The sequence below is a fragment of the Ptiloglossa arizonensis genome, chromosome 7 (assembly GCF_051014685.1).
Source record: "Ptiloglossa arizonensis isolate GNS036 chromosome 7, iyPtiAriz1_principal, whole genome shotgun sequence".
NCBI lineage: Eukaryota > Metazoa > Arthropoda > Insecta > Hymenoptera > Colletidae > Ptiloglossa > Ptiloglossa arizonensis.
The window spans coordinates 23253976-23266729 of record NC_135054.1 but is presented as its reverse complement, the minus strand read 5'-3'; the positions used below and the strand labels follow the sequence as shown (position 1 = coordinate 23266729).

Here is a 12754-nt window from a genome sequence, read left to right as displayed (position 1 = left end):
TTTCGACGCGAACGAAAACGTCCTTTCAGCGTGGAATCTTTTGTTACATTTCTCATCATTATTATTATTATTATTATTATCGTACGGTGCGCTCTCCTTAGTCGAGGGGTTAAGAAAACTAACCGTAATCATACCTAACTGAACCGAATCTAGTCTAAAGGCTGTTTCTTTTGTAACGTTTATTCGGAGTTCGTTGCGGCGTTTTATCTCCGTCTTGGAACGAGAGACGCGTCGTTAGGTGAAACTTTCATAACGGATGCTGTGTGTTGTGAGTGGACCGTTAAACGGTACGTCACGGGCTGATCGGTTTTTTCTTTTTCATTTTTTTTCTTCTAACGTTACATTCGAAAATCGAACGCAATTGTTTTCGCGACGGTGCCGTTTAAGGGTCCACCGTGAAAACGTCCTCATTGCGTCGAACGAATCGTTGAAAATCTCGTTCGTACGCGAGATTGGTAATGCGTGAACGTTGAACGATAATCGACGATTTTTTTTACGTCGAGACGCTATTTTTTCCCTATTTTTTTTTCATTTTCTAGTTGCGCGGAAAGTATAATTCTCCACGCTCGTGCGTCAACGACTTTTTCACCGTTATCGACGAAAATAATCCGTAGCCCAGTAAACTCTAGCAACCGGTTTCCTACCTGTTTGATATCGAAGTGATCGTAGTATGGACAAGCATGCGTTCGCAGTCTCTATTTCCTATAGAAATTGCTCGAGACTAATGTACATAAATTGATCGCAATGAGAAATGGTAAACGCGGTGTAATTACGGCGTTGCGGGCGATCGATACGTTTTCTCCGCGTCGTTCGAACAAGGACGCGCGAGGACGAGCGTCGTCGTCTTTTCTTTCGCGATAACGTTCGTCCGTCGTGCTCGTGCTCGCTCGAGCGGAACGCGCGGGAACAAAGTTCGAAACGCGCGAGAAGAACTCGCCGTTTGTCCCCTCTTTGTTTCGAGTTCCTCGTAACTCGTGGAAACGCACGGAACGTTTGATAGCCAATCGTACGCTATTAAATAGGACTTAATCTAGGAGGAGAACGAAAGACTAAAGAAAAAAAAAGAAAAACGATACGAAAAACAAAACCGGAACTCACCGTTGTTCGTTATTATTTAAAATGTAAATACACGGCGTGCGAAATTTGCAAGAGAAATTCGTGTCGGTTGGTCCCGAGAACAACCGTACGCAATGGTAAACGATTTCGATTGGCTTCGGAACCGTTCGTCACCGCGTGAACATCGTTGTAAACCGACGAATGGAAATTTGCTATCGACCGATTGAATCTCGCGTAGCTACTCGCGCTAAACCAAGTAGTGAATGTCAGGCTCGTTTCGTTCCATTCTTTGTATCACCGCACGAACGCGAACAAACGAGTCCTACCTCGTTATTAATGTTAGCAAGAATACTTGTACGAGTCGCTTGTCTACGATGCACGACGATCCGATTCGATCGGTGCGTTAGATCTACGTATAGATCGGGCAAATTGTGCTACGCAGTGGTTAATTGTCCCTGTGTAACGGTGTTCGGCAGTCGATTGCTTTTTAAATAAATACCTGTGTACGTGTCCGAGCTGATGAAGAGATTCTTCGAGGAACGTCCCGATTTCGTTTCACGCTCGTTGTCTCGCGAATCGATTCTATCCTTGCGATCCTTCCACGAGCGATCGAAAGCTCCGAACTAATCGAGGGAAATACAATTTGTTTTCAGCCGACGCATCAAGGGGACGAACAAGTTCCGAGCGAGCGGCTCGCGCGAGGGACCAGATGGAACAGCGAAACGAAAAGAAAACCTTTCGTTTCTGCCCGGTTTCTGCTTTTCGCGCGTCCACCGATCCTTCTTCACGATATTACAGACAGCTCGACGAGGATCCACGGATCCTTAGCGACGTTACGATCGATCTAAACGTCACCGATCTCTCTGTTTCAGATTCGTTGAATTTCTACGAAACGAAAAAGGGACTCGAGGACCCGTTGGGATCCCTCGACTCGTTCGACGAGTACGTCGCGACGGAACGCGTGGTCGTCGGGGACGAGGAGAACGTCGAGCACGGGGTCGGCTACGAGACTTATCGGGACGAGGACGAGGAAGAGACCGAGTGCATCGGAAACGTCACCGACTACCCGCTCGAAGATGGGAAGCTGAAACGCGGCCAGGAGTGCAGATACACCTGCTTCAGATGCTTGAAAAGCTACAAAAGGAAGGGACACCTGGTCGAGCACCAGAAGATATTCTGCGGCAAGGACAAGCAACAGTGTTGCCCGTTCTGCGTGTTCCGTACATACAAGAAGTCCAACTTGAAGAAACACGTCAAGCGGATGCATTACGGCGACGTGTTCTCCAGAGTCATCTGCGAGAAACAAAAGAAAAATCATTGATCTTTCCCTTGTCGTGATAGGTACGCGATGAGACGAGTTATCGAGGCGTTCTGTAACGAGAACATTTCTTTTTCTTAACCCTGGCGACAACCTCGGCTCCTCGCAATGTATCGTCTTTCTGCGGTCAAAGTTATTGTAACAGACGCGACTGTACCTCGTCGGTCTCCCATTGTATTGTAAAGCTAAGAACACGAGTTCCACAAGTTCGGGACATTTTGTTTCTTTTTCCAAAGAGGAAAGAACATACAATAAACCTGTCGAGTATACTTTCATCGAGAGCACTCTCGAGACGTTCTCCGCGTCTCTTCCTGGTCAACTCGCTATTGCCTCGTCCCGCGAACAGCGTATCGATAATCTAAGTCGTCGACGAAACGTGAGCAAACACGATGCGTTTAGAGTTACCTGCGAAACACCAAAAAACAACAAAAAAAAAAACCGGTGTAATCCCTGTAATACCGCGAAAAACGTCCACCTCTAGTAGCCTGGTACTCTGTATCGAGAACGTCCGAACCCTGACGCGTTCCTCGAGTCCGGATAATATATTGTTTTTCTACGGTTAAAATTATTGCAACGTTCCCGCACTTCCTCGGTCCTTCCACAGTGTTACGAAAGAAAGTTCCATCGTACGATCGAGACGTATAATCCTCGAACTTGTACACCGTGGGCGTGTCGAGAAGAGAAAATAAATCTGTCGTCCTCGTCTTCGTCGTCGTCGTCGTCGTCGTCGTCGTCGTGTTCGTCGTACGCTTTCGATCACGGAACGATCCGTGCGCGATTAGTTTCGCGATTAGCGTACCACTAGCCCAAGTCGCCACGAGGACCGTGAGTAGAACGAGCCCGTCACTGTTCAGACCGGACGCGGGCGAGATATCCTGGTCGTAAATCGTTGCACGATGATCCTCGACGCGAGTTGAGGCGAGTAGACGATCGCAGTCGCGTGCACGGGCAATGACGAGCTTGGATTTTGTGTTTCAGGTGAACTGGTCCTGTGGGAGGATTATCAGGTATTCGACGCGGCAACGGTGGCTGACACGGTCGAGTTTCGTTCGGAAAGGTGCTCGTACGACGGGAGTTATTACGGTTCGGAGCGTGAAACCGGGCGCACGCTACGGAAAAAGAACACGGACCCGCTCGCGGACAGGTACAAGTGTTCCAAGTGCTCGAAATCGTATCGTTGGAAGCACCACTTGGTCGAGCACGTGAAGGCGTTCTGCGGCCAGAAGAAGGCCGAGTGTTGCCCGTATTGTAGCTACAGAAGCAATCGGAAGTGGAACTTGAAGTGTCACGTGAAGAGGATCCACGCGGACCTTTAAGAAGATCGTTGTCACGGCTCGTCCTCGCGTCGAGAACGTTCTCGGAACGCGAGCCAACGCGAACAATTGTACAAGCGACGTGTCTCGCTCGCCTCGGATGAAAACGAACGTATTTGTACATTGTGAACACGCGGGATGGGTATACGGGGCCGAACGTGTGACCCTGCCGATGAAAATAAAACGTTTTCTTTTCTTTCCCGACAGTATCTCTCGTACGAAAATCCAGGTTTGTATTCCGTTGTAGATACGAGCCTCACGAAACATCTATTGTACAGATCCGTTGTGTGTTATCGTTCGCGACCACGTTCTCGATATTCTCGTTAAATACACTGGTAATCGCGAGACGGAAGGGTGATGGGCTCTCGAACCACGTTTTCCCCGTAATCGTACAGTCCGGTCCATTTTCTATTTTGTGGTGGAAAACGATACCCGGGTGTCACAGACCGTGACGATAATAATGATCAATTCGTGTTGCAGGGTACTATTATCACGACGGAAGATCGGGATTTTTCAGACGAAGATACGGGAAAAGCGAATACGAGCAAGTGAAGACGGCGATCGAGGCCGTGGCCAACGGACTCTCGTTGAGGAAGGCGGCGAAACTCTTCTCCATATCGAAGTCGGTTCTCCATCGTTACAGTAAACAGGGGATCCCGTTTCTGATGGAGAAATGCGCGCAAAGCCAGTTCTGATCCCGCGATCGACGATCCTTTACCGGTTCTTCCCTGTGATATCGTGTAATTTAATTTCGATCGTTTCCGATCGCCTGCGCATCATCGAACGATTCATCTTCGAAAGATAACATTGTAAATAAAACATCTCGTGTATCGAATGATTCAGTAATGTATCGACGTATATAAATATATCGAAAGATCGTTAACTTTACGAAGCGAGCGGACTCTCTCCTTCGATCGGACAACGCGTTCACCGGAAGTCGTCCAGGTGCCGGTCCTCGAAGAGATCGAAGGACGTCTCACGGCCGAGAGAGCATCGTCGAGACGGGAGATTCACGGAGGATCGACGAGAAAATGGGCTTTTTTTCTTTCAGGAAACACGCTAATGTATGTCTCGTCGCAAGTTGCATGGTACCCCACGAATTGTTCCAGCGTTTCCTACTCCCAGCCGAAACGATAAAGCACGAAAGCTCGTCGCGGCGATATACGCGTGTCGCTTGGTCTTAATAGACCGTGTTAGAGAATACTCGAAAAGGTAGGCAGCTGAAAGTACAGCCGGTGTCGTTTCGCACCGTGTGCCGTGATCCCCGGATAATCGAGGTACTCGTTTATCCAGGTGATCGCTGTGCCTCGTAGAGCAATGGTAACCCCGTTCGCAAGAGAAAAGAAACTCGCTGGACGACGATTCGCTTCGTATCGTCGCGAATCCTCGATCCCGACGAATCGAGTTCGACGCGAGAGTGTCCCGCTTGTCCACTGATCGTCTCTAATGTCGACTTCTTCTGCCTTTCGTGTTTTCCAGAGTCGAGGACGATGGGGTTCCTCAACTGTCGACGGGTCACCTATCCCTGCAAGAACTGCGGCAAGGTCTACAATTACTACTCGAGCCTGGCGAGGCATTTGAAGCACGAGTGCGGCGTGGAGCCCAAGTTCCACTGTCCCTTGTGCCCTTACAGGACGAAGCACAAGTCCAGCTTGAACACCCATCTGAACGGCAGACACATGAAGCTCCTCAGCGAGTTCTACACGATGCCGAACGGGAACAAGCTCTCGTCTTCCATGGACGCTGGCAACTAGTCCTTCGAAACGATCCTCCAGGGCCACACTTTTGCGTTTCGATGCGTTTACGTCGTTCATTTTGCAAATATTCGCGGCGAGCAGCCTCGAGATTGATCAGATCCGTCGACGTCGCCTCGGAGACGCCCCGATCGACGCGATAGCATCGTATATATTTTTACAACTGGTCGCGACGCGTCGCGAAGACGGATGCATCGTCTTTGAACGGTTCTTTGGTTTCCCTCGTCCGCGAAGCGGCCAATTGTTCGGAAGATTGCCCTCCTTGCCGATTTCGATCACCTTGGAACACCGAGGTCGTCCTTTCGAACGACTCTTTCCCGTAGAGGTAAACTCGTAGAAAAGTTACCTTCTCGTGGATTCAGGGACACTCCGTAAAAGTTCGCCCTCCCCGCCTAACCGAATCCGTCTATCGTCGAGTTACAGGGTCGGGTCGGGTCGGGAAATATCCAAACAAGTACAGTAACGTAGGCACAGAAGAAATCCAATTCGGGACCATTGTAACAAGTAGAACGCAATATACCCTACCGAACATATTTTCCTGTATAGCTCCGAAACTTGGGTCGAACGACGGTAACGCGTACAGGGAAAAGTTGTTCGGAAGAACGATCTCTGCGACACGGTTCGAGCTCATCGTGATCGGCGAGGAGGCCAAACTTGCGAACAATTGTCGCAAAGTGCAACGACATCGAAGTAGCTTTTCTTTCGTTCCACCTGTCTGGAGAGTGTCTCCCCTGTTCGAGGAATTCGGGGCGCCGATGATAATCAAGAGACAAGAATCTATTCGATCGTCGAACAATCCCAAGTACGGTAGAGCTTCGATTATCGAAACTCGGACGAACGGATCGTCGTCCAAGAAACGAAGACGTTTCGTGTATTTTTGATATCAAGTGCCGGTAAACGAGAACGGAGGACTCGAAATGTTCCATCCTTCTCTTCGTGAAAATCGTTCGACGACCGCGGATCAAATTGCCGACCGATAACCGAGGTTCTGCCGTGTCAGTTTCCACGCGAACCTTTTTGTACCTTCGACACCGAGTCTATTTTTCGCGTGTCTCGGACGCGCACGAGTCCGCGGCGCCGCGAATCTCTCCTTCCTAGACCGCCATGCGTATTACATACCTGCAAATGTATTATTATTGTCCTTTTTACTCGCAAGAGTTCGCACGCTGTAGAAGCGATCGGAGTCGACGGCAGCGAGTCGAGATTAGATCGCCCACGACGTAGTTACGTACGTCCGTAGAATTTAGTCGAGCGAGAGCGCGCTCGGAACGTAATGTAGGTTTATCGAGACGATCGCGATCGATCCGAGATAACAGTTCGGTTCGAGGACGCGAGACTACGCGAATTCGCGAGCTCGCGAGAGTATTAACGACTGTTGACCGAATATCGTGTACGATCGTCGCGCACCCTGCGAATTCGTTACGTTTTCGCAACCAAAGTCCAAAACGCATAGAGAGAAAGAGAAGAAAGAGAGAGAGAGAGAGAGAGAGAGAGAGAGAGAGAGAGAGAGAGAGAGAGAAAGAGAGAGACGGATATACCTTGATCGAAGTACGCGTTCAGCACGGTGAACAGAGACAGTCTTCCAAGTCGCAGAACGAATCCCTCGTCGACGATTCCTCCTTACCTTGGACGTGCACGAAACTCGATCCGAGTCTGCGAGCTGGACAATTCTTTGCGTTTACGGTTTCCGTTTACTTTGATGCACGTGACCGACAATAAACCACCCGAGAGTCGATCGAACGACCGCGTTTACGAGATCTGCGAGAACCCCGTCTCACTGCTAGGTTTCTACTTAGAAAGCATCGTTAGATTTTTGCGTTTCATCGTCCGACGCGAGTCGAGTAGCTCGACCGGATAGGAATCACCATTATAGAACAGACTTATTTAATAAAGTGGAAAACTGTGAAAACCTTGATATCCAGACTTTTCCTACACGGAGAAGGGGGATGTGCGCCGGAGTTGCCCCGATTCTCACGATTCGAAATGTTTCGCGCGTCGACCATCTACGGGTGCATCGGGGTGTCGAAGTGCACCACGGTGCAACGTTTTAGGAACGTACGGGAGTCGCTGAATCGAGTAAAGAGGGTTCAGGTGACGCGGGTCGGTGGGTGATCGTTGCATCGGTAGAATCGATGCGATACCTCTCGCGAATAGCTCTGCTCGGACAGCTACAGTTTCTCGAAAATCGACCCGCGTTCGTCGTTTTTACTCGGTCTTGCGCGGGTACTGTACGCCGCGTGAAAGAACAAACGTTTCTTTTCGACACCCCGTGCGCGTACTCGTCGACGCAGCTCGTTTAAAGGGTATCGTCGAGGAGGTCCCGAGGTCCGTGTGTCAGGACGCGATCGAGTTTCAGGTAACGCGCGTTTAAACGACGCTTCGGAGAAAACGAGAATTCTAACCGGTCGACCATCGATTTCAGAGCGGAGCTGGGGCCGCGCGCAGAGGTTCCAGCCCTCGTCGACGGGACACCATAATCATCGTCGGGCGAAAGAGTCGCGGCTGGAGAGGTCACCGGGCCACTCGCACGATTTCCGGTGTCCACGTTGCGGCAGATCCTACAAGATCAAACGATCGCTCAGACGTCACCTCGTGGTCGAGTGCGGCAAACCGCCGAAATACAAATGCCCGTACTGTCAGCATCGCAGCAAGTACAAGACCAGCATGTCGAAGCACGTGATGAGCATTCATCCGAATCTTCCCTATCCGTGAAAGGTTGTTCACGCCGACCGAGACAGGCCCACTTCTGTTTCTAGCGCTAGAGAATTGCCGAAACCCACGAAAAGACGAAGGTTCTTGCGTCGTCGAACGACCCGCTGCTTCAACTGTACAATCTTTTTCTTTTCTTTTTTTAAATCGAAAAATATACCTGATACGCCCCAATGCTCACACACAGTTTGGTAATTGTATTCTAAGCGTAACGTAAACCCCACCCCCCTCACCCCAATTACGCTCGTCGCATCGAAAGCAAACGTCGCAGCTCGAATTTGCGGCTGTTACGACGTGCACAGGTTTCTCTCGATTTTCCCCCCGTAACAAGTCCATCAGTCCCCTCGCCCCCGTCGACGCGTACGATCGGTACACGTTTCGTTCGTTTCGTTTCTCTTTTTGTTTCCAGACGGATCGGAAGAACACGCCCCCTTGAAACCCCCGCTCGCTTGAACGTTCTTTCTTCTTCTCGCGAGCGCACAGATTCTCCCGTACACGTTATTTCAGGAGTGAACGCGTGCGTTGCGTCGCTAAACAAAGAAAAGAAAGAAAGAAAAAAAAAATACAGATAAAAAGAAATAGTATTAAAAGTTCACGTAATCCGGTCGTGCGAATCGACGACCCCACCACGACGAGACCCCGATGGAAATCGACGATCGAAGCCGACCCGTCTAGCCCCCCTTGATTTAACCGAGAACTCTTTCCACGTGATTGCAGATTACACGAAAATGAGGTACTACATGAGCCGCGTGACTAAGGATCGACGGAGATCGCGCGGCCAGGGCCGTTTCGCCTGCGACAACTGCGATCGTCGTTACCACCAGATGAAGAACCTCAGGAGACACGTGATTAACGAATGCGGTAAACAACCCATGCACCAGTGCGCGTTCTGCCCTTACAGAGCGACCTACAGGTCGTACCTGCAGGTGCACATGATGAAGCACGCCCGACAAGGATTCACGCCGCGTACGGCCACCGTCAGGCAACACAGGAATCCGTGAAGGAGTCGCGCGTACCCCGAACAACGTGTCTCTCATTCCAGTGAATCGGTGAAAATATACGAAAATCGAAGCATAGACAAAACGAACATAGACCAACAACCGACGCTTCGAGTGAATTGTGTTATAGACGTAGATGGACCGACGCGAAGCGGGCACGGACACGATCTCTCTCGTTGAACCGATCTATCCTCGAATTCTCTTTCGCTTTAGCTTCTCCTCTAGACTAAACCGCGACGACGAACCAAACGACACGAAAAGAAAGAAAAAAAAAAAAAATGAAAGAAAGAAAAAAAGGAAAAAAAAAAAGACACACAAACACACTCGCTCATACACACGTACACGTACACGCGCAGAGGGACAAGAGACAGAAACGATCAGTGTGCGCAGCAAAGTAATCGTTAGCGTGTCCAGCTTTGTGAAGTTTGCCGGGTCAGACCCACGGAAGGTGGGGCGGCGGATCTAATAAAAATCTGTCATGTTCCATACTACACGGCTGTCTGTGTCTCTCCCTCGTTCCTCTCCCCCACCGTCCGGTCCCTCTCGTTAATTCGTCGGTTCGTTCGAGAAAATTCGTTCGAGATTCGGCCCGACCTCTAACCTTTGGCATACGCGACTTGGCGCGAGGACGCTGCTATCCCGACTAACCGTGTACGTCTGTGTCTGTTTCAGTGGAGTCCCAGTATCCCGCCGTCTCGGTGTTTAAGCACACCTGTGCCACCTGCGGGAAAACGTACAAGCACAAGCACCACCTGAAACGTCACCACGACTTTGAATGCGGAATCGATCCGAAATTCAAGTGCGCGTTCTGCCCACACAGGACCAGGTACAAGGACAGCCTGATGAAGCACATACTGGCACGGCATCAACACCTACTCGACCAGAACTCGCAGTACGGGCCTCAACAGGTCCTGGACGTCCACGCCGAGATCCCTGGGACCATGTTCGCCTCCTATCACGATTTCACGCAGAATTTGTAATCGGATGTCGAATCGTTTACCTTGTACAGCGCGACAACAACAACAACAACAACAACAACAACCACGCCCCTCCCCTCCAACCACCGTCGATCGTTAGTTAAGAGATACAACTGTGTTCGCGTCGCGAGAAAAACGAGCAGGGTTAATAAAACGTCGACAGGTGGCCCCGTTCGTAATCGTCGTCCAATCACTGTACACTCGCGGGATCATTTCCATGTGTGTGACGTGTAAATAAAGATTATATGTATTTTAATATCGCTCGGAATTTCCATCCGATTCGTAATTCTTTCAGATCGATGGCTCTCGATTCGCGTGTCGGTATTAACGCGCGTTGATCCTTCATCGGAGAACTAAATGCCATTCCTTCCGTTTGTTCGTTTTCAGACGTGAGCTACAGCTCGTCGAACTGGACGGTGGCGACACTGCCATCCACGTCGAGGGTGGTCGCGTACACCAGGCATCTGAGGTCGATGTCGTCCAAGGACGACCAGGGCAGTGCTCATCGTTGGGGACCGAGGAAGTATCTCTGCGCGGATTGCAACCGAACCTTCGCCCTGATGGCCTCCCTGACGCGTCACAGGATGTTCGAGTGCAGCAAGCAGTCCCAGACCAGCGAGAAAAGTGTTCAAGAATCGGCCACCGATCCGAAGAAGTCCAAGAAGAAGAAATACGGTTGCCCCGATTGTAATCGCGTATACGCGGCCTTCACGTCTCTATGGAGGCATCGGAACTACGAGTGCGGAATCGAGCCGAGGTTCACGTGCACCATCTGCAAGACCAGATTCTCGCAGAAAACGAACCTCGACCGACACATTAGAACCAAACATTAGTTAGTCGTTTCGTCGCGTAGCTGCTACTGCTCGACCATTTGGAAAAGATCCCTGGCGCGGGAGAACCCTAGTCCCGCCCTTACTCCCACCTCCAACTCCCGGTTGCTCAACGACAATTTTTCATCCCGGTGCTAGATTTCTTTTTATTCGTTACGAGTCCACGATTATTTCGACCGCGCTCAAACCTCGGGGATATTGTCCAATCTGTCGAGTCGTACGGGGTGCCAGTTTTTTTATTTTTCGTCGGTGGAATATCTCGCGAAGAACCGAAGGTGTCGAAAACACGTTTTCGAATGATCTCTACCCTCCTCCGTTCCAAACGACGTTCGCGAGAACATCTCTCGGACACCATCGATTGCTCGTGCGATATTTCACAGTGTCGAGATAAATATTCCTGTGGTTTTGCAACTATTCGACAGTGTCTCGGGTATTCTTTGTTTCGAAACGGAGCGACATTTTCGAATCGTCGAAAACCAAGGGACTGTTTAGGGTCGTCGCGATCAGCGAGACACCCTGTACGGGTACATCGAGATACACGGATCGATTCACTTTCGTTAGACACTGCGTGTACATTGCTTCCCTTAGGCTTCGATCGTGTTGTTCGATTTCCACTTTACTTCGATCATCGATCGCGTGCGTTGACGCAACGTTCAGCTTCCAAAGATCGTCACCAAGTGTATACAGTATTCCGTAAATTGTAGACGAGCGGATGTTAACGAGTCTGGCAATACACAGAAAGGGTTAGAACGAACGGTACGACCGATCGTTTGCGTAAAAACGAACAAAGAACGCGCGAGATAACTTTTCGATGTCGAGAACGATCGATTTTGAACATTTGCGCGGAACACGGCTCGACCAACGCGTTCGATCGTTTCTCGTTGTTTCTACTAGCGTTATAATTAGTTGCAAGGCTGGTAAAAATCAACGAAAAATGGACGATTTTTTGATCGTCGACGTTTGTAAATTCCAGCGCAAGTAGAAACGGCCAGTGACGATCGGACACGCGTGTTCCTCGCATTTCGACAGTCGACGTTCTTCGAAAGAAATGTTCGCACAAAAACGTATCGTTCCGCATTTTTTGTTCGTTTTTCTACAAGGAATCGCGTCGTATCTCGTTCGAGATTACGGGTGCATCGTACCGATTGTAGCGACGATAAACATAGTACCTTAACCGCTTTGTTATCGAGTCACAGGCTCTCGATGTTTCTCGTTAGGAGAGACGTTTGGAATCGTGCGTCGAGTAATCGAAGGTAGGTATCGTGTGAAAATACCGTTAACGGTAACGATAACGATTCACTGGACGACTCGCCGAGACAACTTTGAACGTTTTATTCCATGCGTGAGTTTCATAAGGTGTAACTCGGCGATGAGAAGGACACGCGCGGACTTACTCGTTTATACGACGTTTCGTTTCTCGACTCCTAAAGTCGAACGAGATCCTTCGGAGACATCCTGGTGTACGTTGCACGAAACGTATAGGACGATACTCGTTGAAACGTGTTCGTTATTGCGTAACGTGAACAATTCCCGCGGTCGAACAGCGTAGCGACCGAGTAACGTTGCGTAGGATCGATCGTTTATTTTTTAATCGTGATCGCAAAGATCTGCGAACAAGTAGCTCGTGGCCGAGACACGCACGATCGTAGCGATGCGTCGCTAGTCGATTCAGCTATCTCGTTCGTTGTAGGTAGTCTGAATAAAAACGAAAAGAAAAAAGAAAAAAAAAAAACAAAGGAAAAAGAAAAAAAAAAGAGAACCGTTACGAAACAAATTACCTTTCCCAAACGTGCATCCAA

At 49.7% G+C, this 12754-nt stretch overlaps 4 protein-coding genes across 5 annotated transcripts; all 4 read left to right on the top strand.

Moving 5' to 3' along the window:
* Positions 1-1681: 1681 nt before the first annotated feature.
* Positions 1682-3429, top strand: LOC143149455 (uncharacterized). The gene is made up of 2 exons (XM_076316863.1): positions 1682-2397; positions 3353-3429. The coding sequence occupies exon 1, from the start codon at positions 1766-1768 to the stop codon at positions 2375-2377; it is 612 nt and encodes a 203-aa protein (XP_076172978.1). The 5' UTR covers positions 1682-1765; the 3' UTR covers positions 2378-2397; positions 3353-3429.
* A 250-nt stretch (positions 3430-3679) lies between these two features.
* LOC143149475 (uncharacterized) lies at positions 3680-4684 on the top strand. 2 transcript variants are annotated; one of them, XR_012992791.1, is made up of 3 exons: positions 3680-3916; positions 4168-4496; positions 4581-4683. XR_012992791.1 is itself a non-coding variant. In XM_076316885.1 (2 exons), the coding sequence occupies exons 1-2, from the start codon at positions 3826-3828 to the stop codon at positions 4380-4382; spliced, it is 306 nt and encodes a 101-aa protein (XP_076173000.1). In that variant the 5' UTR covers positions 3680-3825; the 3' UTR covers positions 4383-4684. The 2 variants fall into 2 exon arrangements, 1 of the variants encoding a protein (XP_076173000.1); XM_076316885.1 differs by having other exon boundaries at positions 4168-4684.
* A 2805-nt stretch (positions 4685-7489) lies between these two features.
* Positions 7490-9979, top strand: LOC143149471 (uncharacterized). Its single transcript, XM_076316881.1, has 2 exons — positions 7490-8156; positions 8868-9979. Exons 1-2 carry the CDS (start codon positions 8066-8068, stop codon positions 9149-9151), a joined length of 375 nt encoding a protein of 124 aa, XP_076172996.1. The 5' UTR covers positions 7490-8065; the 3' UTR covers positions 9152-9979.
* A 149-nt stretch (positions 9980-10128) lies between these two features.
* On the top strand, positions 10129-12687 carry LOC143149466 (uncharacterized). The gene is made up of 2 exons (XM_076316873.1): positions 10129-10355; positions 10513-12687. The coding sequence occupies exons 1-2, from the start codon at positions 10343-10345 to the stop codon at positions 10956-10958; spliced, it is 459 nt and encodes a 152-aa protein (XP_076172988.1). The 5' UTR covers positions 10129-10342; the 3' UTR covers positions 10959-12687.
* The last annotated feature ends 67 nt before the right edge of the window (positions 12688-12754 follow it).